The sequence below is a fragment of the Bos indicus genome, chromosome 3 (assembly GCF_029378745.1).
Source record: "Bos indicus isolate NIAB-ARS_2022 breed Sahiwal x Tharparkar chromosome 3, NIAB-ARS_B.indTharparkar_mat_pri_1.0, whole genome shotgun sequence".
In the NCBI taxonomy this organism is placed as follows: Eukaryota; Metazoa; Chordata; class Mammalia; order Artiodactyla; family Bovidae; genus Bos; species Bos indicus.
In genome coordinates this window covers 100424128-100445038 of record NC_091762.1, presented here as the reverse complement: position 1 = coordinate 100445038, position 20911 = coordinate 100424128, and the positions used below count along the sequence as shown (strand labels likewise).

The 20911-nt window shown below is 39.7% G+C and overlaps 1 protein-coding gene across 8 annotated transcripts in view; it reads left to right on the top strand.

The window, feature by feature from the left end:
• Positions 1-20911, top strand: part of MAST2 (microtubule associated serine/threonine kinase 2) — a 206790-nt gene that overhangs the window by 99337 nt on the left and 86542 nt on the right. The window contains exons 1-2 of one of the 8 annotated variants that reach the window (XM_070786617.1): positions 12741-13028; positions 15868-16062. The exons of 5 other annotated variants lie outside the window; for them this stretch is intronic. In XM_070786617.1, the coding sequence (XP_070642718.1) occupies positions 12979-13028; positions 15868-16062 (245 nt within the window). In that variant the 5' untranslated portion in view covers positions 12741-12978. Of the gene's footprint in view, positions 1-12740; positions 13029-14907; positions 15055-15867; positions 16063-20911 lie in introns of those variants that run through there. 2 more of the 8 variants (XM_070786618.1, XM_070786620.1) reach the window with 2 other exon arrangements.

Below are 20911 nucleotides of genomic sequence, written 5' to 3'. Positions count from 1 at the left end.
ATAGCTTTGTGTTACATTTAATAGTCTATTTTTTAAAATTGGGCTTATACAGAAAATGGTCTTACATAGGTTCTCTACCTCCCAGTGGGAAGGCAGGGATTGACAGAGATTGGAAGGAATGGAGCAATAGTTACTACTAATTTCCCAGCAGGAACTATTTTGTTGTTAAAAAATGAACATGGTTTGTCAATGAGCCATAAGTGTGTAGACACAAGACCTGAAAATGGAAAATTTGTGAGAACCTGTATGTTACTGTTATGTTGAAAGTAGTTGTCATTCTGATCATTTGCACATTTATATCTCTTGACCTTGCAACTACTTTAATGTATTTGAATATCTCAAAGTCAGCTCAGTATTAGCATTTATAAAACTGAGGTCATTGTCTTTCTCAGAAACCTACTCCTCTCTTATTTTCTAGCTTACTAAATGGTACCACTTCCTCAAGATCGAAAACTTGGTTATCCTTGTTACCTTTCTCTGCCTCATTCCAGCTCCTTGATATTGTACTATACCTCTAAATAGTGCCAATTCCCTCTCCTTTCTACAAGCACTTGTATGCCTATATAGTCCAAGCTGTTGTAATCTGTTGGCTCTGCTACTCCTATAACTTCTAACTAGTCTTTGTCTAGCATTGCTTACCCTCCAGTACACGCACCCATCATAAAAAAGCCAGAAGAAGCTTTTTAAAGTACAGATTTGATTATTTGATGTTTATTTAAATTCATTTAGTGTGTATTTGTATTACTCTTAGGAGTAATAGTCTTAGGATCACATCTGAAACTCTTGACGTGGCCCATGAAACTGTCTGTGCAATCTGGTTCCTATTTTATCTCTGTATTTTGCACAGCGTGTTCTCTGTACCTGGAATGATCTTTTCTTTATCTATACCTCCTGCTTAGTCTCAGCTTACATCTCACTTCCTTATGAAAGGCTTTTCTGATCTCATCCATACCTTGCTGTCCCTAGGCTAAGTTGGGTTTTCCATGATGTACTTTGATTAAACCCTCTACTTTTCCTTCATAGTTCTCATAAAAATTTGTAGATGAAGGATTATTTGTCTTTCATCTCTCAATGGATTGTCTATTAGTCTGGTTGGGTTGCCATAACAAAATACCATAGGCTGAGGGCTTAAACAACAGAAATTTATTTTCTCATAGTTTGGAAGATAGATGTCCAGGATCACAGTGCCGGCCTGGTTGGTTTCTAAAGAGAACTGTCTTCCTGGCTTGCTGATAAAAAGCCATTTTCTTACTGTTCTCACTGTATCCTCACATGGCCTTTCCTCTATGTGTGTATGTGTATAAGGGTGGGGAGTGTAGAGAAAGGGAAAGATCAAGGATCTAGTTCTTCCTCTTCTTATAAGATCTCCAGGCCTATTAGATTAGGCCCCTCCCCGCCCCCGCCACTCTTATGAACTCATTTAACTGTGATTACCTCCTGAAGATCCTGTCTCCAAATACAGTCAGTCATTGGGGAATTAGAGCTTCAAAATAGGAATTTTGGGTGGGGGACACAATTCAGATCATAGCAGATGGTAAGCTCCATGAAGTCAAGATCACGTTTATGTGACCTAGGACAAGAATATAAATGGAGATAGAAATGTAAAAGAGTTTTAAGTAAAGCTGCTGCTAAGCTGCTAAGTCACTTTAGTCGTGTCCGACTCTGTGCGACCCCATAGACGGCAGCCCACCAGGCTCCTCCATCCATGGGATTTTCCAGGCAAGAGTACTGGAGTGGGGTGCTATTGCCTTCTCCGTTAAGTAAAGCTAATAAACTGTAAAATAAAATATGTTCTATCCTTCTATCTTGAGAAATATAGTTTCATAATAACAAATTACAAAAAGTGTGAAACTATTGTTTTTTTAAGGTGTTAAATATTTTATTACTATTTAACATTATTATTATTAATAATGAATACCAGGCACATGTTGTGGCCGCTTTAGAAGAGAAGTGAAAAAAGGACAAATTTGTATGTAGAAAAGAAATATTGAAATAAATTTATAAGTGGTTACAAACCTGGATACTTCTGTGGGGAGAAAGGAAGTCAGTAGAACGTATACTATACAGAGCTTATTTGCATTTCTATAGAAAGGAACTATTTTGTATTGCTGTCAGTTATCTGTAATGTAGAGAGTTGTAAAATAGCACAAAGGCAATAAAAGGCTAGAATCAAATAATTTAATCTCTAAACAATGCATAGTTTTCAATCTGAAGATTATTACTATTTTTTTCTTTACTTACACCAAGTTTTCTGTCTTTCTCTCACTCTTGATTAAATCAGTCTCAAATACTATTCCTGATCATAAAACAAAGTTGGTTTCATTAAATATGGCCTAGTTTTTTATACAGGGATAGCAATAATGTTAATTTCCTGTTTGGCCTTCTTAAATTTGCTTTGCTGGGAATTTTATAAAGAGTCTCAGATTGAACATTTAAAAGCCGCTGCTATTTGTATTTAGAGGCTAGAGAGCCAAGCTTAAGAAATTCTTTATCAGATTTCATCTGTAATACCTATGAATTTGGGTGGATTCTTCTTTTTATCAAGGTCCTTAAAAACGTCTTAAGGGTCTTGGGTCTGCCAGGAAGTGACCTGCTGGACCCTGTAAAACCAGGCCCATTTTCCTGATAGCATTTTTTATGTATTGAGTCCAAAAATTCAACCATAGTTCTTTAAAAGTGGCCTGTTTTACCTGATTAAATAAGTATCATTCTCAAATATGACATTTCAGATAAACTCTTAGTTGCATAACCATTTTTTACAATTATGTTTTAAGGGAATTCAGTAAGTAAATTTAGTAAGACTTTCTCAAATCTCATTGGAGTCAGTGAGAATCAGATACAATTCAGAAATGTTTCCTTTTACAAAAGCAAATTATTAAGAATTTAGATAGATTAAGGAGAAAGAGTAGGCTTCCTTATATACCCAGAAAATAGGCCTTAAGACAATATTCCAAACAAACTGCAGTCATCCCTCATTAGTTCATTCAGCCTTAGTGTAATTAATTTTCATTTCACTCAATCTTAGATTAGTAGTCTGCTTCTTGACTAAAAAGAGTTACGGAAATTCTGACTCAGTCCACTGCGATGGTCTGAAAGTTTTCCACAAGTGACACCATCAGAAACCTGTTCCCAAAGAGTCTGTTCTTTGAAGTGTCAATAGTTTGAAATACCTACTACAGTACAGTCCTTTTCCAAGGAACTCTGAAACAATTCTTTGTTGAAAACACAGACTTTGGCTTGTAGTTGATTGTAAAGTCTTGAACTCTAGCATCAGTTAAAAAAAAAATCTCTTGGTCAATGACAGCTGTGGTCAGTTTATTATTGACAGTTTTTAAATGTGAATGGTGTGATGAGAGTTTATAACAAGAACAATCCAGCTAACAAGGGAATTAAGTTGTTTCTGTAGCATACAAAGTAAGAATCATAAAATTAACTGAAAAAAAATTTTAGCAAAATGTCTCGGGGTAGTTTTTTCAAAGAAGACAGTGGATATTACATCTGATTTATAAAATATGAATGAACATAGCTTTTACAGAGGAAAAATTATTGATATATAATATGTAATAATCTTTTGACAGAGAACATGCCAGGACTAAGCTATAGATATCAAGTAAAAAGATTTAGACTGCAATAAATGGTAGACATTTATCAGTATACATTTATAAAATTCCATTGGCCTAGAAGAAGCTAGATTTAGATTTTAAAAGTAAGGCTTTTACCAAGTAAGCATTTTAAGTGATAACTGAAATTAAGACTGAAAAAACTAAACTATTATTTCCTAAAATCTAGCAAAACACTGTGAGGACTCATAAACAGGAATACATTATGGGATAAATGCATGCTCAGTCACTCAGTTGTGTCTGACTGTTTGTGACCCCATGGACTGTAGCCCACCAGGCTTCTCTCTCTGTCCATGGGGTTTTCCAGGCAAGAATACTGGGTGGGAGTGGGTTGCCATTTCCGACTCCAGGTTATGGGATAAAAGGGCATTGACAAATCTCTAGAAACTCCCCATAATTATACAGTTTCTGGAATATTTATATTCATAGCATTTTAGCTCTATAAATTTAAACTAGGGAAGGGTGAGCATCTTTTCTGATTTGTTAGCTTTTTCCATGAAACTCATCAATGCCAAACTAAATAAAAGGTAACACAGTTTTGAATAACCTCAGCTTTTCCATGAGGAACCTTATTTTGTTTGTTTTCTTAAATAAGGACATAATAAGTCAACATAAAGTGAAGGAAATTATTTTATTAAGATATAAAATATTTGCTATCTGGGCACATTACACAGGAAAAAAGAATAAACTTTAATAAGGTAGGTGAAAACAATAAACAGTAAGCCAAGGAAACTGGCCCATCAAAACTGGGCAAACGTCGCTAAAATTTTAACCAATTCATAGCTTTTCGGATTCATGATATGGTATTTATAAGGCACAGCAAACAAAAATCACTTTCCCAATTTTGTTCTGCTTCATATTCTGGAACATATTCACACTTTCAGTTCAGTTCAGTCACTCAGTCATGTCCGACTCTTTGCGACCCCGTGAATCGCAGCACACCAGGCCTCCCTGTCCATCACCAACTCCTGGAGTTTACTCAAACTCACGTCCATCGAGTCAGTGATGCCATCCAGCCATCTCATCCTCTGTTGTCCCCTTCTCCTCCTGCCCCCTAACCCTCCCAGCATCAGAGTCTTTTCCAATGAGTCAAGTCTTCGCATGAGATGGCCAAAGTACTGGAGTTTCAGCTTTAGCATCATTCCTTCCAAAGAAATCCCAGGGCTGATCTCCTTCAGAATGGACTGGTTGGATCTCCTTGCAGTCCAAGGGACGCTCAAGAGTCTTTTCCAACACCACAGTTCAAAAGCGTCAATTCTTCAGCGCTCAGCCTTCTTCACAGTCCAACTCTCACATCCACACATGACCACAGGAAAAACCATAGCCTTGACTAGATGGACCTTTGTTGACAAAGTAATGTCTCTGCTTTTGAATATGCTATCTAGGTTGGTCATAACTTTCCTTCCAAGGAGTAAGCGTCTTTTAATTTCATGGCTGCAGTCACCATCTGCAGTGATTTTGGAACCCCCCAAAATAGAGTCTGACACTGTTTCCACTGTTTCCCCGTCTATTTCCTATGAAGTGATGGGACCAGATGCCATGATCTTCGTTTTCTGAATGTTGAGCTTTAAGCCAACTTTTTCACTCTCCTCTTTCACTTTCATCAAGAGGCTTTTTAGTTCCTCCTCACTTTCTGCCATAAGGGTGGTGTAATCTGCGTATCTGAGGTTATTGATATTTCTCCTGGCAATCTTGATTCCAGCTTGTGCTTCTTCCAGCCCAGCGTTTCTCATTATGTACTCTGCATATAAGTTAAATAAGCAGGGTGACAATATACAGCCTTGACGTACTCCTTTTCCTATTTGGAACCAGTCTGTTGTTCCATGTCCAGTTCTAACTGTTGCTTCTTGACCTGCATACAGATTTCTCAAGAGGCAGGTCAGGTGGTCTGGTATTCCCATCTCTTTCCGAATTTTTCCACAGTTTATTGTGATCCACACAGTCAAGGGCTGTGTCAGCAGAGAATGTCGACATTCACTCTTGCCATCTCCCGTTTGACCACTTCCAATTTGCCTTGATTCATGGACCTGACATTCCAGGTTCCTATGCAATATTGCTCTTTACAGCATTGGACCTTGCTTCTATCACCAGTCACATCCACAACTGGGTATTGTTTTTGCTTTGGCTCCATCCCTTCATTCTTTCTAGAGTTATTTCTCCACTGATCTCCAGTAGCATATTGGGCACCTACTGACCTGGGGAGTTCCTCTTTCAGTATCTATCATTTTGCTTTTTCATACTGTTCATGGGGTTCTCAAGGCAAGAATACTGAAGTGGTTTGCCATTCCCTTCTCCAGTGGACCACATTCTGTCAGACCTCTCCACCATGACCCGCCCGTCTTGGGTGGCCCCACAGGGCATGGCTTAGTTTCATGGAGTTAGACAAGGCTGTGATCCTAGTGTGATAAGATTGATTAGTTTCCTGTGAGTATGGTTTCACACCTACTGTCTTACTTGGGTTTCTCTTATCTTGGATGTGGGGTATCTCTTCAGGGCTGCTCCAGTAAAGCACAGCTGCTGTGCCTTACCTTGGACGAGGGGTATCTCCTGACCTCTGCCCCTCCTGACCTTGAACGTGGAGTAGCTCCTCTAGGCCCTCCTGTGCCGGGACAGCCACCGCTCCTTGGATGTGGGGTTGCTCCTCTCGGCCACCACCCCTGCCCTTGGACGTGGGGTAGCTCCTCTCGGCCGCTCCTGCACTGTCGCAGCCTGGCACTCTCGGCCGCAGCCCCTGACCTTGGATGCGGAGTATCTCTTCTCCGCTGCTCCTGTGTTGTTGCAGCCTGGCACCCTTGGCCACCGCCCCTGACCTCAGACGCGGGGTAGGTCCTCTCAGCCGCGCTTGTGCGCCATCGCAGCCGCCCGCGCGGACAGTTTTTAGGGGGTTGTCAAATCAGGTTTAATTTTATAGTAATACTAAAATGATACTAACATGTAATGTGTTTATCATTGCTGTCTTCAGATGAATCAATAAATAACATTATTAAAATGTCTGAGAAGTAATTAGATTTAGATGAAGTCCTGAGGGTGCCATTATAAGGAATTAGTGTCCTTGTAAGAAGAGGGAGAGAGACAGAGAATACTTGTGGCTCTCTGCTTCCACTGCCAGCCCCCTCCTTCTTCCCCTTCTCTTGCTCTCTCCCATGACACAGTGGGAAGGTGACTGCTGGTTATAACTCAGGAAGTGAGCCCTACAAGGAAACAGATCTGCTAGCATCTTTTTTGTTTTGTTTGTTTATTTTGGCTGCTCTGGGTCTTACCTGCTGCATAAAGGCTTTCGCTAGTTGCAGCAAGCGGGGGCTCTGTGGGCTGGCTTCTCATTGCAGTGGCTTTTTGTTGCAGAGCACAGACTTTAGAGTGAGTGGGCTTCCATAGTTGCAGCCCACGGGCTTAGTTGCTCTGTGGAATGTAGAATCTTCCTGAATCAGGGATCAAACTCATGTCCCCTGCATTAGATTCTTCAAATCTGCTAGTATCTTAATTTTGGACTTCCAAGCCTCCAGACTGTGAGAAGTAAATGTCTGTTGTTTAAGCTAAACACACACACACATACAAAACCTTGCAGTTTCCATTTGTAGTACATTTATTATTGATAGTTATAACTCATACAAATAAGCTCTTTGGGTGTCCCCAAAAAGTTTTGCTTGATGAATTTTGAGAAATATATATGAAACTGTACAACTCAAATTGGGACTTGGTTGCATGGCCAGGACTCAAATCCAGCCAGAACCTAGACTGGGACTTGAACCCACTGTCTTTTAATTGAGATCACATATTCACATACCAAATATCAAAACTTCATGAAGTTCAGGTTATTTATGTCTCATTGCGAAAAGAATTCAGTGAGAGACACAATGATAGGTAAGAAGTAGATTTACTTAGAGAGTATATGCATGTCATAGACAGAATGCAGTCCATCTCTAAAGGTAAGAGCTGGTCCTAGGTCATGGGGTTGTCTTAGAAAATGAGAGTGGCCATGGGAGAAACACATTCCACACAGAGTGTGGGCCATCTCAGAAGGCAAGAGGCCCTGAAACATGGCAGAGTTAGTTTTTATGGGCTGGGTAATTTCATAGGCTAATGAGTAGGAGGATTATTTCCATAATTTTGAAGAAGTGGAAGAGATTTACAGAAATTGGGCCCTGCCCACTATTTGGCCTTTTTATTGTTGGCCTTGAAACTGCTGTGGTGCTGACAGGTGTGTCATTTAGCATATGTTAATGTATTATGATGAGCGTATAATGAAGCTCAAGGTCTACTGGAAGTTGAACTTCTGCCATCTTTGACCTAATCAGTTGTAACCATTTTGTCCTGTCTTCAAGGGCTATGTTGTTCTTTTACAATAAGACTGCGAAAAAAGAATGTAAAGTGTGTTTTTATTTTATGTTGATTATGTATTGGATTGATATTGTGAATGTCTGTTCAGTTCAGTTGCTCAGTCATGTCCTGCTCTTTGGGACCCCATGGACTACAGCGTGCCAGGCTTCTCTGTTCGTCACCAACTCCTGGAGCTTGCTCAAACTCAAGTCCATCAAGTCGCTGATGCCATCAACCATCTCATCCTCTGTCGTCCCCTTCTCCCACCTTCAATCTTTCTCAGCCTCAGGGTCTTTTCCAGTGAGTCAGTTCTTCTCATCAGGTGGCCAAAGTATTGGAGCTTCAGCTTCAGCATCAGTCCTTCCAATGAATATTCAGGATTGATTTCCCTCAGGATTGACTGATTTAATCTCCTTGCATTCCAAGGACTCTCAAGAGTCTTCTTCAACACCGCAGTTCAGAAGCATCACTTTTTTGGCACTCAGCTTTCTTTATGGTCCAACTGTCACATCCATACATGACTACTAGAAATACCATAGTTTTGATTGACTGCATGGACCTTTGTCGGCAAAGTAATGTTTCTGCTTTTTAATAAGCTAAGTTTGTCATAGCTTTTCTTCCAAGGAGCAGACTTTTTTTTATTGTGAATAATAAAAGATGCTTGCTATAGTATATTGTGAATATACTAAGTTAAATATATTAAAAATTGTGTTATTTTGACAATACCAGCTTCATAAACTTTCTTGAGTCATTTTGTTTTCAGATTAAAAAGCATTTTTTTATTTGGCTGCACCAGATCTTAGTTTGTAGCATGCAAGACCTTTAATCTTTTTTTGTTGCATGCAGTATCTTTAGTTGTGGCATGAAAACTCTTCGTTGCAGCATGTAGGGTCTAGTTCTCTGACCAGGGATCAAACCCAGGCCCTCTTATTGGGAGCTCAGAGTTTTAGCCACTGGACTACCAGGGAATTCCTTAGATTTTTTTTTTTTTCTTAAATTAGAGGGTATTTGTTCTGCTACAGTAGTAAAAATTGGAATTGGTTAAAAAAAAAATTCTTAAAGCAGTACATGGATTTAGAAATGAACCATGAGCTCTACATGTCAAACTTTGTAATGGAGTCTTATGATAAATTATTCTTGTCACAGAAGATATTACACAATATTTTATTATCACCTTATAAATTGCTATTACTTATGTTGCAGTTTCACCATCCCTTAAAACAATAGCTAGGCAGCCATAGAACATGTTTTAAGATCTCCTTTAATGTTTTCAGTGCTGGGATATAAAGAAAACCAAAAATAGCAGTATGTTCAGACTAACTTTGATCTGTAGTGGTCCTAATAAAGTAGTCTATGGAAATTTGTTGGTGAATCTGCTTCATAGTCATGTGTGGTGAACAAATTCTAAGGTGGCCCCCATAGTCTCCTCCCCCTATTAATATTTTTGTGTAATCCTATTCCCTTTGAGTATGGCAGTACCTGAAAGTTGCTTCTAACCAATGAAAGAGTAAAAGTGATAAGATGTCATTTATGTGACTATATTATGGTATATAAGACTTTGTCTAAGTTAGTACACTCACCATAGAAACTGTCTTTCTGGCTTCTTGAAGTAGGCAGCCATGTTGGGAAAACCCATGTGGCACAGAATAATGGTAGCTTCTAGGAGTTGAGGTTGGCTTTCAGTTGATATCTGATAAGCAGCTCAGGCCTCAGTCCAGTAGGAAGGAAATAAATTTGGCTAACTACCTGATTGAACTTAGAAGTGGATTCTTCCTTAGCCAAGCCACTGTATAAGAATGCGGGGTGACACAGCTTATCTAGGTCCTCTGCTTAGGCCTTGTGAGACCCTAAGCACCTGGATAAGCTGTGCTTGAATTCTAGACTCATCGAAATTAAAATAGTAAATATGTGTTGTCTTAAGTGGCTATGTTTGTGATAATTTCTTATGCAATAGAAAAAGAATGCATCATGCCAACTTACTTTTTCCACTTTCTTGCTTTAATTTCCTTGTATTTTATTGCAATGTTACTTTCATCGAATCTGCTATGTGAAAATTCTTTTGACTAAGATATGTATTTAAAATTTTTTAAAAATATTTATTTGGCTACATTTTGGCTGCATTTGGGTCTTAGATTGCAGCACCTCGGATTTTCCTTGCATCATGTGAAATCTTTCCTTGTGGCACGGGAGCTCAGTAGTTGCAAAGTCTCAACTTAGTTGCTCCACAACATGAGGAATCTTAGTTCCCCAACCAAGGACCAAACCCATGTCCTCAGCATTGCAAGGCAGATTCAATTCCAAGGCAAACCATTCAATATCATGGTAATCCAAATCTATGCCCTGACTAGTAATGCTGAAGAAGCTGAAGCTGAACGGTTCTATAAAGATCTACAAAACCTTCTAGAACTAACACCCCAAAAAGATGTCCTTTTCATTATAGGGGACTGGAATGCAAAAGTAGGAAGTCAAGAAACACCTGGAGTAACAGGGAAATTTGGCCTTGGAGTACAGAATGAAGCAGGGCAAAGGCTAGTAGAGTTTTGCCAAGAGAACACACTGGTCATAGCAAATACACTCTTCCAGCAACACAAGAGAAGAGTCTATACTAACTCTTACTTGTTATAGTAAGACTTTAAATTTTAAGACCAATCTAAGGGGTTGGTAGTAATATCTCATTGTGATTTTAACTTGCATTTCTTAGATGAAAAATGATGTTAATAATAACAAAAAGCAACCAACAATTGTAAGTAATTACTAGATTCTACTCTAAACACTCTGTGATGAGTAGTCCTCATCACAGCTGTATGATATGCATGCTGCTGCTACTGCTGCTAAGTCACTTCAGTCATGTCTGACTCTGTGTGACCCCATAGACGGAAGCCCACCAGGCTCCCCTGTCCCTGGGATTCTCCAGGCAAGAACACTGGAGTGGGTTGCCATTTCCTTCTCCAATGCATGAAAGTGAAAAGTGAAAGGGAAGTCGCTCAGTTGTGTCCGACTCCTAGCGACCCCATGGACTGCAGCCTACCAGGCTCCTCCATCCATGGGATTTTCCAGGCAAGAGTACTGGAGTGGGGTGCCATTGCCTTCTCCAGATATGCATGCTATTATTCCATTATTATTATTATTGTTATTATTATTAAGTAGCCTGGGGTTGGGTATTAGAGAATGGAGAATATTGAGTAGGAACTTAGAACCTCACCTTAACTGCATGGCCTCAGCTTGGGGTGGGGATAGACAGAGGCTAGTTTGCTAGATGTGGGAGTGTGGGCTTCTGTGACTGACCCTGATATCATCACGAGACTTTCCCAAAGTGGGACTCAGTACTTGTTGAGAGGTGGTAGATTTCTGAGAGAGTGTTTCCATTTTTGTTATAGAGAACAGGGGCTTCTGGAAAGGAACTGTGAGAGACAAATGATTGGGCTGGTATGTGGAGAGGGAAAGTGAGTGTCTGTAGCTGCCGGGTGGGGTAAGTTTGGTTGGGTAATTAGAGCAGTGGCGTCCAAATTTTTTAGACTATGACCCTCAGTAATAGATTTTACACTGTAACCCATGACACGTGTTTGCACTTATAAATAATACATATTTCAATAACAGGTGTTGCAAACACAAATTTCACTAAATAATTCTTCCCCTCACTTTGTGTGAAGCACTCTGATATTTTCTTTTCTGAAAATTCTTTTTCCCTTTTAAGAAAATATTGGTCCTGACTTTCTAAATTGATCTCATGACTCACTAAAGAGTTGTGACCTGCAGTTGAAAAAGCGCTGGTTGGAGTATGAATTAATCTTTTGGATGTTATCCTAGAAGAACAGTTTGACATACTTTGTCATCCATATGAATGAGAGGATCTCATCGAAGTTGGCAGGTGCTCTGAAGCAGGGGACCAAGATTTTGCTTAATTTTCACTCCCTTAGCTGTCAGTGTTTAGCTTAATAATTTATTTGCTTTTGTCAGATGGTTTCTTATGTGTTTGCACTTATCTTCCCCTTTAGATTGAGAGCTTGTCCTCTTGGGAGGGCAAGACCTATGATAATAGCTAATAATTCTATAACACTTCCTCTATGCTAAGCACTTTTCTGTTTTACATATAATAATCTTCCCTACAACCCACCTATTAAGCATCTTACCTATTTTCATTCTATAGGTGGGGAAATGTTCAGTGACTTACCCTTCTTTACAGTTCTTCTGCAGCTTACCTCATATAATATCTGCCATATAAATTATTTCATTAATAATTTATGGATGAAATTAAACTAAGTAGTTTCTAGGCTTACTTCTCTTAATTTGACTTATGGCTATTCTTACCAGACGGTTATTTAAGTGACTGGAGAGTAATACCAATTGAATTTAAAATGATGCTGGATTTTGTCTGAAGAAGTACAGAGTTTACTAAAATTGGTTTCTGAGCCCTGACATTACAACTCTGTCGTCCTCCATGAGGTCTGGGCTTGAGAATGAATAACGTTGCAGAAATGCCCACATATTCTTAGCTCATTATTTACTGATTTGGGATCCTTAATGTGCTTTGTTCCAGTCCGCTACCCACTGCAGCAGCTGTTCCAGCCTGACCCACGCCTCCTGAGTTAATAGTATTTCTGTCACAGTGTGAGTTTTCAACTTGGTATGTGCAGTCTCTGCCAGAGTCCTCACTGTTGCCCGGCTTCAGGGCTGGAGGTTGTGACTGATGTGTGGGGGAGGGGATTTGATGCTTGTCACTGAGGAGGAACGAGGTGCTCCCTGGGACTCTGATTTGTTCCGGGCTGAGTGTGAATGATGTCAGGCAGACAGAGGACAGCTGATTCATTCGGGCTCTGGGACTCCTCACTCTGCCTCACTGCTGCCTTTCGTGCTCTTAGGTTTTTTTAAGGGGGGGTGTTGCTGATAATCATAATTTTGAAGAAAAGTACTTTAATTTTTCTCTTAAATTTGGGAAGCCTTTGTAAGTTTCCTTTGGCTTATGCCTGCATACCTCTTGTGTGAGAGAACTTCCTGCCAAGATTCCAAGTGGGAAAGGGCAAAAGCTTGAGTAGCCAGGAAAATGATGAAACGGAGGAGAGAGAGACTGGGAGCACCATGCCTGCGGATCCAGTAAGGAGGCTGGGGTCTCTGAGTGGAAACTGGCAGGTGTCAGGAAAAGAACTAATGCCAACTAACACACCTTCATTTGCTTGGATAAAGACTCTGGTTTGGAGATGCCTGTCAGGAAGAGGGCTGGGCTGGCTTCATGAATTCAAGGTCAAAACAGTGGTCCCTGGCAGAGGTATACGGGGTTTCTAATTCTGAAAACTGAGTTAGATGATCTCTAAGATTCTTAGGTACTTGGGAAGCTGGGCTAACAATGAAGATTTTTTTTCCTGCCTTACAAGCAAAAGGATATTTAAAGTAACTGTCAAAGCCCCAGTGGATGTGAGAAACAAATGGAAAGGAAAATATCTCCTCTTTTGACTAGAGAGGGTGTTGTATTTCTACCCTTGGCCTGTCAGCTCAGGACCTCAGATCTGCCCTTGCAGATCCAAGCCTGAGTCTTTTAGGGTGGGAATTTTATTTCTATGTTGACCAATATAGGAATAATACTTAGGTAAGGATTTTGAAACTGGGGAATGGAAGAAGACTTCCACTTCAGGGTAGCTTTCCCAAGAGATGCTCAGGCTTATTTAACGAAGAAGTATTGAGTGAATTGATCAGCAAATTAGGGAACCAGGGAAAGGAGTGCCCTAGAGTTCATTCCCTTTCAATGATCTGTCTCGAACAGCCTTTGCTGTAAGAGGGCAGAGGGAATGCACTTCAGATTTCCTTCCCCTGAAGGGTAGTGGTTACGTGAAGACAGCACAGCCTACTCAAGTAGGCAGACTTTGTCAGTGGGCTTCCTTTGGGTCATTGCCCTTCAGTGCTAGCGGATGCTCATTGATTGAACTGATGATTCTACCAGACCTTGGGAAATCAGACTTGTTTGGAGTATAAAATCGGAAGTATTGGCACACTTTAAAAAAAAAAAAGGTTTATTTCCATATTAAACCTACAAAGTAAATGACCACAATAGAGAAACTTCATCAATTAAGAAAACATAGGGATTAAAAATCATGCTCTCCAAACATTAGTGTAGTGGTAATTTTAATCATTGTATCTGTTTTAGTGACTTTGAATTTGGATTAGGAAAATGCTCCTTGAGGATCTAGGAAGTAGTTTATCAATCTCTTCCCTTTTTCAAACATTCCTTTTTAGACTGCAGCCCCAGAGTATAACCAGTTTGCAGAGTGGTAATTAAGAGCAAAGAGAATGAAATTTGGTTTTCATAGATTTTGCATAATTTTGAATTATATATTCATCAGATGGCTAAGCCTCATCTTATGTGATAAGATTTAAGACTCCAAAATTTTCTATAAGCAATGTTATTCAGGTTAACAAGAAAAGTGTGTGTTCTGATTAACTCTAGCATATATGTACTGTTGACCCTGTTGTGTGTTCTGATTAGCTCTAGCTTATATGTACTGTCGACCCTTAAAACCACAGGTCCACTTACACCACAGATTTTTTCAATAAATATGTGCTACAGTACTACACAATGTACAGTTACTTGAACCTGCAGATGCAGAACCTCAGATATGGAGTGCTGACTATGAAGTTGGAGTGACAGCTGTGAAGTTATAGACAGATTTTCAACTGCAAAGGGAGTTGGCACCTGCATTGTTCAAGTGTCAACTGTACTAGGGAACTAATTTTTAAAATTTAGATGTCATTTAGAGTTCTTTAGAAAAGTGGAAATTCTTTTTTAAAGTGAAAAATTAATATTTTTGCTTATAATTTAAAAATATATTGAAAAATTTTACCATCCTATTATATCTTCATATTTTGTACTCATCTGAGAAATATGCTGAAGACAGCTAGAGGGATAATATATAGGAAGGTGGAGATTTCTTTTGAATATATGTAATTAAATACAAGTAGAATTTCATCATGGAGAAGGAAATGGCAACCCACTCCAGTGTTCTTGCCTGAAGAATCCCAGGGACAGGGGAGCCTGGTGGGCTGCCATCTATGGGGTCGCACAGAGTCAGACACGACTGAAGCGACTTAGCAGCAGCAGCAGCAGCAGAATGTCATCAAATCCAAACAGGTAGCAGTAACAATACAGGAAACTAACGTCATTTTAAAACAGGTGCTTATGTGATCCTTAAGTTTTTTTCCTATCTTGTAAATAAGATATTGTAGTTAAATATTGTATTTGTATAGAAAGCTATACCACTACTACACAAATGCTGTGCGTCTGTCAATTATTTTTCATCATCTGTGACATGTCTATTATATATGATTAAAAAATAGAAATTCATATTTACCATCTGTCTGTGTTTAGTCTAATGATCTCACTTAGTCTTCTTTAGGATTTAACACATTAAGATGGTTAAATTGTTTTTTGGGGGAAAAAAATAACCTGCAAAATGAAAATTTAAATAGAAGCAAAATTTATTATATATAGTGAAATAACATTATTTGGTGTACTCAGACAAAAGTTAGTTAAACAACTTGGTATTATTTTAGATGTAATCTAGCAACTTAAACTATTAAGAATGCTTTACTTTTATTGACATATATGTTTCTCTAGGATATTTTAGTCATTGAACACAACATATTGTCTGTTGCTTGTTAATTGATGAATTGTAGTAAATTTACCACATTTTCACGGAAGCCAACCTAAATACTTTGAATATCCAAAGCTTAACTTTTTGGTTTTAATTCTGTGGATTAAGTTTTAGTCTCCATGGTCATTCTGTGCCAACATTGGTACTGGGTATGATATTAATATCTGAGAATGATTTTTGACCACTTACTTTTCTTGAGCCTCTTGCCTAAACTAACCCACTTTGAATGTTTCTTTTTGGCTGAGAAATTACCACTGACTCTGTTTTTCTCTGCTGTGGTACGTTGTCAGAATCTCTGCTCTTTGCCGAGGATCTGAAGTAAACCGGCACGTACTTTCTCCCACGTCGGCTCCAGCCTGGTCCCTCTCTAAAGTCCCCTTTAGTGCCGAATGTACTCTGGCTACTTCTCCTCTTGCCTTTTTCCTGAACACACACGCCCATAGCAGTCCTGGCAGTCCCTGTTCCAGCCGCTCACTGCAGTGGAGGTAAGGAGACCTACTGTGATGAACGTGGGCCTCAGCAATTGCTTCTGGCCTGATAAGTAAAACCTAGGCCTTTCTCCTTAATAATGGGGAGAAACTGCACAAAAGTGATGGCTTGTGTGAAAGGAATTTCACAGATCTCTGTTACATGCAAAATTAGGGGAAAAGTAGTGTAGCATATCAGTAGTTAGATAATTGTGTGTCCATCTTAACCAATGGACAGCCCTGTGATCACCCCATAGGAGAAACATAGCATGATAGAATGCTTGAGCTCTCTGAGGGTTAAATAGTCCAAACCCACATTTTACACAGAAGGAAAATGAGTCCATACTATATGCTGGGCACTGTTTTTCTCATGAAGGACTGTGATCACAAAAGAGTAAAGTCCCTGCTCTCAGTGAGCATAGATTCTAGTGGAGGGAGGCAAACAAATTAGTGAGTAAAAAGAGATGGACATAAATGATACTGAGAAAATACAGTAGGATAAGGGGGATGGGGAATGTGGGATCCAGGGGTTGACATTTCATGTAAGATGGCCAGGGAGGTCCTCAGCAATAAGTTGACATTTGAGGAAAGACCTGAAGTAAGTCTCAGAGCCAGAACAGTGATATCTGAAGGAAGAGCATTTCAGACAGAGGCAGCAGAAAGTGCCTAAGACCTGATCTAAGAGCTTGCTCTGTGTGTTCTTTGTATAGCAGAGTCCAGTGAAGCTCGTGTGGAATGAGTTAGGTGGTGAGTGGGAAGAAATGAGGTCTGAGATGTAGTGGGGAGCCAGATAAAGTAGACCTTTTAAACCGTGATAAGGATGCTTGTTCTTTCACTGAGTGAGTTGAGAAGCTATTGAATAGATTAAAGCAGAAGAATGCGATGATCCAACTCAGATGAAAAGAATCACTATCACTGTAGTTAGAAGGCTACTGGTATATTCTAGGTGAGAGACAGTGGTTTGAACCCACGATGGTGCAGGTGGTAAGAAGTGTGGATTAGATGCAGAATCTGAGAAAATGGTGAGTTAAGGATAACTGAAGATTTGGCACTGAACAGCTAGAAAAGTTTAGTTATCATGAACTGAGACTGGGGAACTGCAAGAGATAGCTAATTAGACATTCAGTTAGAGATATGTGAGGTCTGGGCTAAAGAGATGTAATTAGAAATTGTCATCTTATAAATGAATCATTAGGTTTATGAGATTATCCAGTGAGTAGAGAAGGAGGAAATGTTAATGGATTGAGCCCTGGACTGGGGCAATCTGACTTTAAGAGATTCGGGAGACAAGGAAGTAGCAGAGCAGAGGAGAAACTAAAAAGGGACAGTTCTTCAGGAAGGACTAAGAAACCAATTGAAAAAGTTTTTCAAGTAAGAGGAAGGTATGATTGATAATAGGCATTTGGTAAGCTTTCTGTTAGAAAAAAAATTAATGTGGCAAAAGACAAATTTAAATAGAAGCAAAACTTATTATACAGACTTAAGTGACATTATTTGATATATGAACTCAAACTCCAAAGACAATTGAGGGAAAGTTTAGACGGACATAGGGCAGCATTAGAAGCTGATTCCTCCCTGAAATCACCTTATTCTGGAGGTACTAGAGCTTGGTGCATGAGACTGAGAAAAATTGTAGGTTGGGTAGCACCCACAAGCTACGGTGTTCCCCGTCTTGGCACATGGCTTAAAGTACTAGGCCCCCTCACCCCCTGTTTTTTCAGCTGTGCCATGTGGCTTACAGAATCTTGGTTCCCCAACCTTACTAGCCTGTGATAGCTGTGTTCTTAGGACACAATCTAAGGCAATATCTTATAGCTTTAGGATTGACAACTTGTTAAATCCACCCCCCCCCCGACCCCACCAGACTTGTCCACATGTCTGGTCACTGTATTAGTGTTTTATTCCATTCTTTTTTTGTATCTCTCATATGCATCATACCAGTTCACTGATACAGCAAGATAATTTTACCTTTGCTGGCTATGTTTGTATTTCTTTAAATGTTCTTGAATTTTATTCTGAGATGCAGTTAAATTATCAGAAAGAAATAGTTTGATCCCTTTGAGGGTTACTTTTAGGCTTTGTAGATGGTCCCAGAGCAGCATGTGGGTCTAATTTTTTCTTTATATGGAGGCAGTGCTTTCTAAGTATTGTACTTGATGACCATGCGTTGTGATTTTTTCTGCACTGGCTGGTGGGAGCATTGTCCATTCCTAGCCCTATGTGAGCTCTGGGAAGCTAGTAACCAGTTGTTGTTCAGTTCAGTCACTCAGCCGTGTCCGACTCTTTGTGACCCCATGGACTGCAGCATGCCAGGCCTCCCCCTCCCTGTCCATCACCAGTTCCTGGAGTTTGCTCAAACTCTTGCCCATTGATTCGTTGATGCCATCCAACCATCTCATCCTCTATCGCCTGCTTCTCTTCCTGCCTACAATGTTTCCTAGCATCAGGGTCTTTTCCAATGAGTCAGCTCTTCGTATCGGGTGGCCAAAGTATTAGAGCTTCAGCTTTAGCATCAGTCCTTCCAATGAATATTCAATATTGATTTCTTTTAGGACTGACTGAAGCCCAAGGGACTCTCAAGAATCTTCTCTAGCACCACACTTTGAAAGCATCAATTCTTTGGCACTTAGCCTTCTTTGTGGTCCAACTCTCACATCCATAGATGACTACTGGAAACACCATAGCTTTGACTATACAAACCTTTGTCAGCAAAGTGATGTCTCTGCTCTTTAATATGCTGTCTAGGTTTATCAGAGCTTTTTATTTTATGGCTGCAGTCACCATCTACAGTGATTTTTGGAGCCCAAGAAAATAAAATCTGTTACTGCTTCTACTTTTTCCCCAGCTATTTGCCATGAAGTGATGGGACTGGATGCTGTGATCTTAACTTTTTGAATGTTGAGTTTTAAGGCAGCTTTTTCACTCTCCTCTTTCACTTTCATCAAGAGGCTTTTCCGCTTCTCTTTGCTTTCTGCCATTAGAGAGGTATCATCTGCATATCTGAGGTTGATATTTCTCCCGACAATCTTGATTCCAGCTTATGATTCATTGAGCCTGGCATTTTGCATGATGTATTCTGCATGTAAGTTAAATAAGCAGGGTGACAATATACAACCTTGAAGTACTCTTCTCCCAATTTTGAACCAGTCCATTGTTCCATATCTAGTTCTGACTGTTGCTTCTTGACCTGTACACAGGTTTCTCAGGAGGCAGGTAAGGTGATCTGCTATTCCCACCTCTTTAAGAGTTCTCCACAGGGTCTTGTTATCCACACAAGTGAAGGTTTTTGCATAGTCAGCAAAGCAGAAGTAGATGTTTTTCTGGAATTCCCTTGCTTTTTCTATGATCCAACAGATGTTGGCAATTTAATCTCTGGTTCCTCTGCCTTTTCTAAATCCAGCTTGTACATCTGGAAGTTCTCAGTTCACGTAGGCAGTGGGAAGTTCTCAGTTCACGTAGGCAGTGGGAAGTTCTCAGTTCACGTAGGCAATGGAAACTGGCATTCAGCCCCAAAGGATCTTGCTCTAGTATCTGTAGTCTTAACTCTGCTATAATGTTTCTAATGAAATGTGCTATTGTGTGTTTAGTTAGTAAGTAAACAAATTCTTAGGACTTAATAGTGCCTCAGCTGAGTACCATTCTAACTATTTAAAAATCTGTAAATCATTCAATCCACACACCAGGTTTGTGCAGTAGGGATTATTGTTATGCTTGTTTTGCAGATGAGAAAACAGAAGTGCAGAGAGATTAAATAAATTACTTGAAATAAAACAGATGGTAAATGGCAAAAGTGGGATTAAAACCCAAGCCATCTGGCTCCAGAGATCATGTTTTCAACAACTATACTGTTCTGCTTCCCCATCTAAGATACTTCTTTCATGTAGTATGTTTTGATCCTAAGTAGTTTTGTGGACCCGGGTCTTCTCTTTTCCCAAGGTAACCTAGTCATGACATTCTTATACAAATCCGCTCATACGCAGGGAGTTGGTATTTCTAATCCATTTTCACTTCCATGCCATTATCTTTATTTCCTTTTAAAAACCTCTGTCCTTCTTTTAGGCATGTGTCATTCCATTTTATTCTTTTACACACGTTCATTGTTGTTATCCACTAATTTAGTTTTGTTCTCTGAGTTCACATTCTGAGTCTAGGACAGAATGAGTTTTTAATTAACACAATGGTGAACCTAAATTCTACAAAATTGTTACCATTTTTGCACATTAGTACATGTGCCTAATGAACATGCTGTTATTAGCAACTGAGCAAATATAAGCTGAGAGAGAAAAATGATTCTAGTAAAGTATGAATAAGTGAAGAAAATTCTAGAGCTACTGGCAGTGAATTTAACCTCTATTTAAAAATAGATGACCCAGGAGAGATCTAGGATCTACATACTGCCGCCATGCAGTGGCCATATTAGGATGTCTTTTATTTCCACAGAGTATACTATTTTTAGGGCTTCCCTGGTGGCTCAGACTGTAAAGCGTCTGCCTGCAATGCAGGAGACCTGGGTTCGATCCCTGGGTTGGGAAGATCCCCTGGAGAAGGAAATGGCAACCCGCTGCAGTACTCTTGCCTGGAAAATTCCATGGACTGAGGAGCCTGGTAGGCTACAGTCCATGGGGTTGCAAAGAGTCGGACACGACTGAGCAACTTCACTTTCACTTTCACTTTTCATACTATTTTTATGGGCTGAATTGTGTCCCCCTAAAATTCATTTGTTGAAGCTTTAAACCTCCAGTTCCTAGAAGGTGACTGTACTGGGGGATAGGATTTTCATGGAGATAATTAAGGTTAAATAAGATCTTTGGGATGGGCTGTAATATGACTGGTGTACTTATAAGAAGGAGGCTTCCTTGGTGGCTTA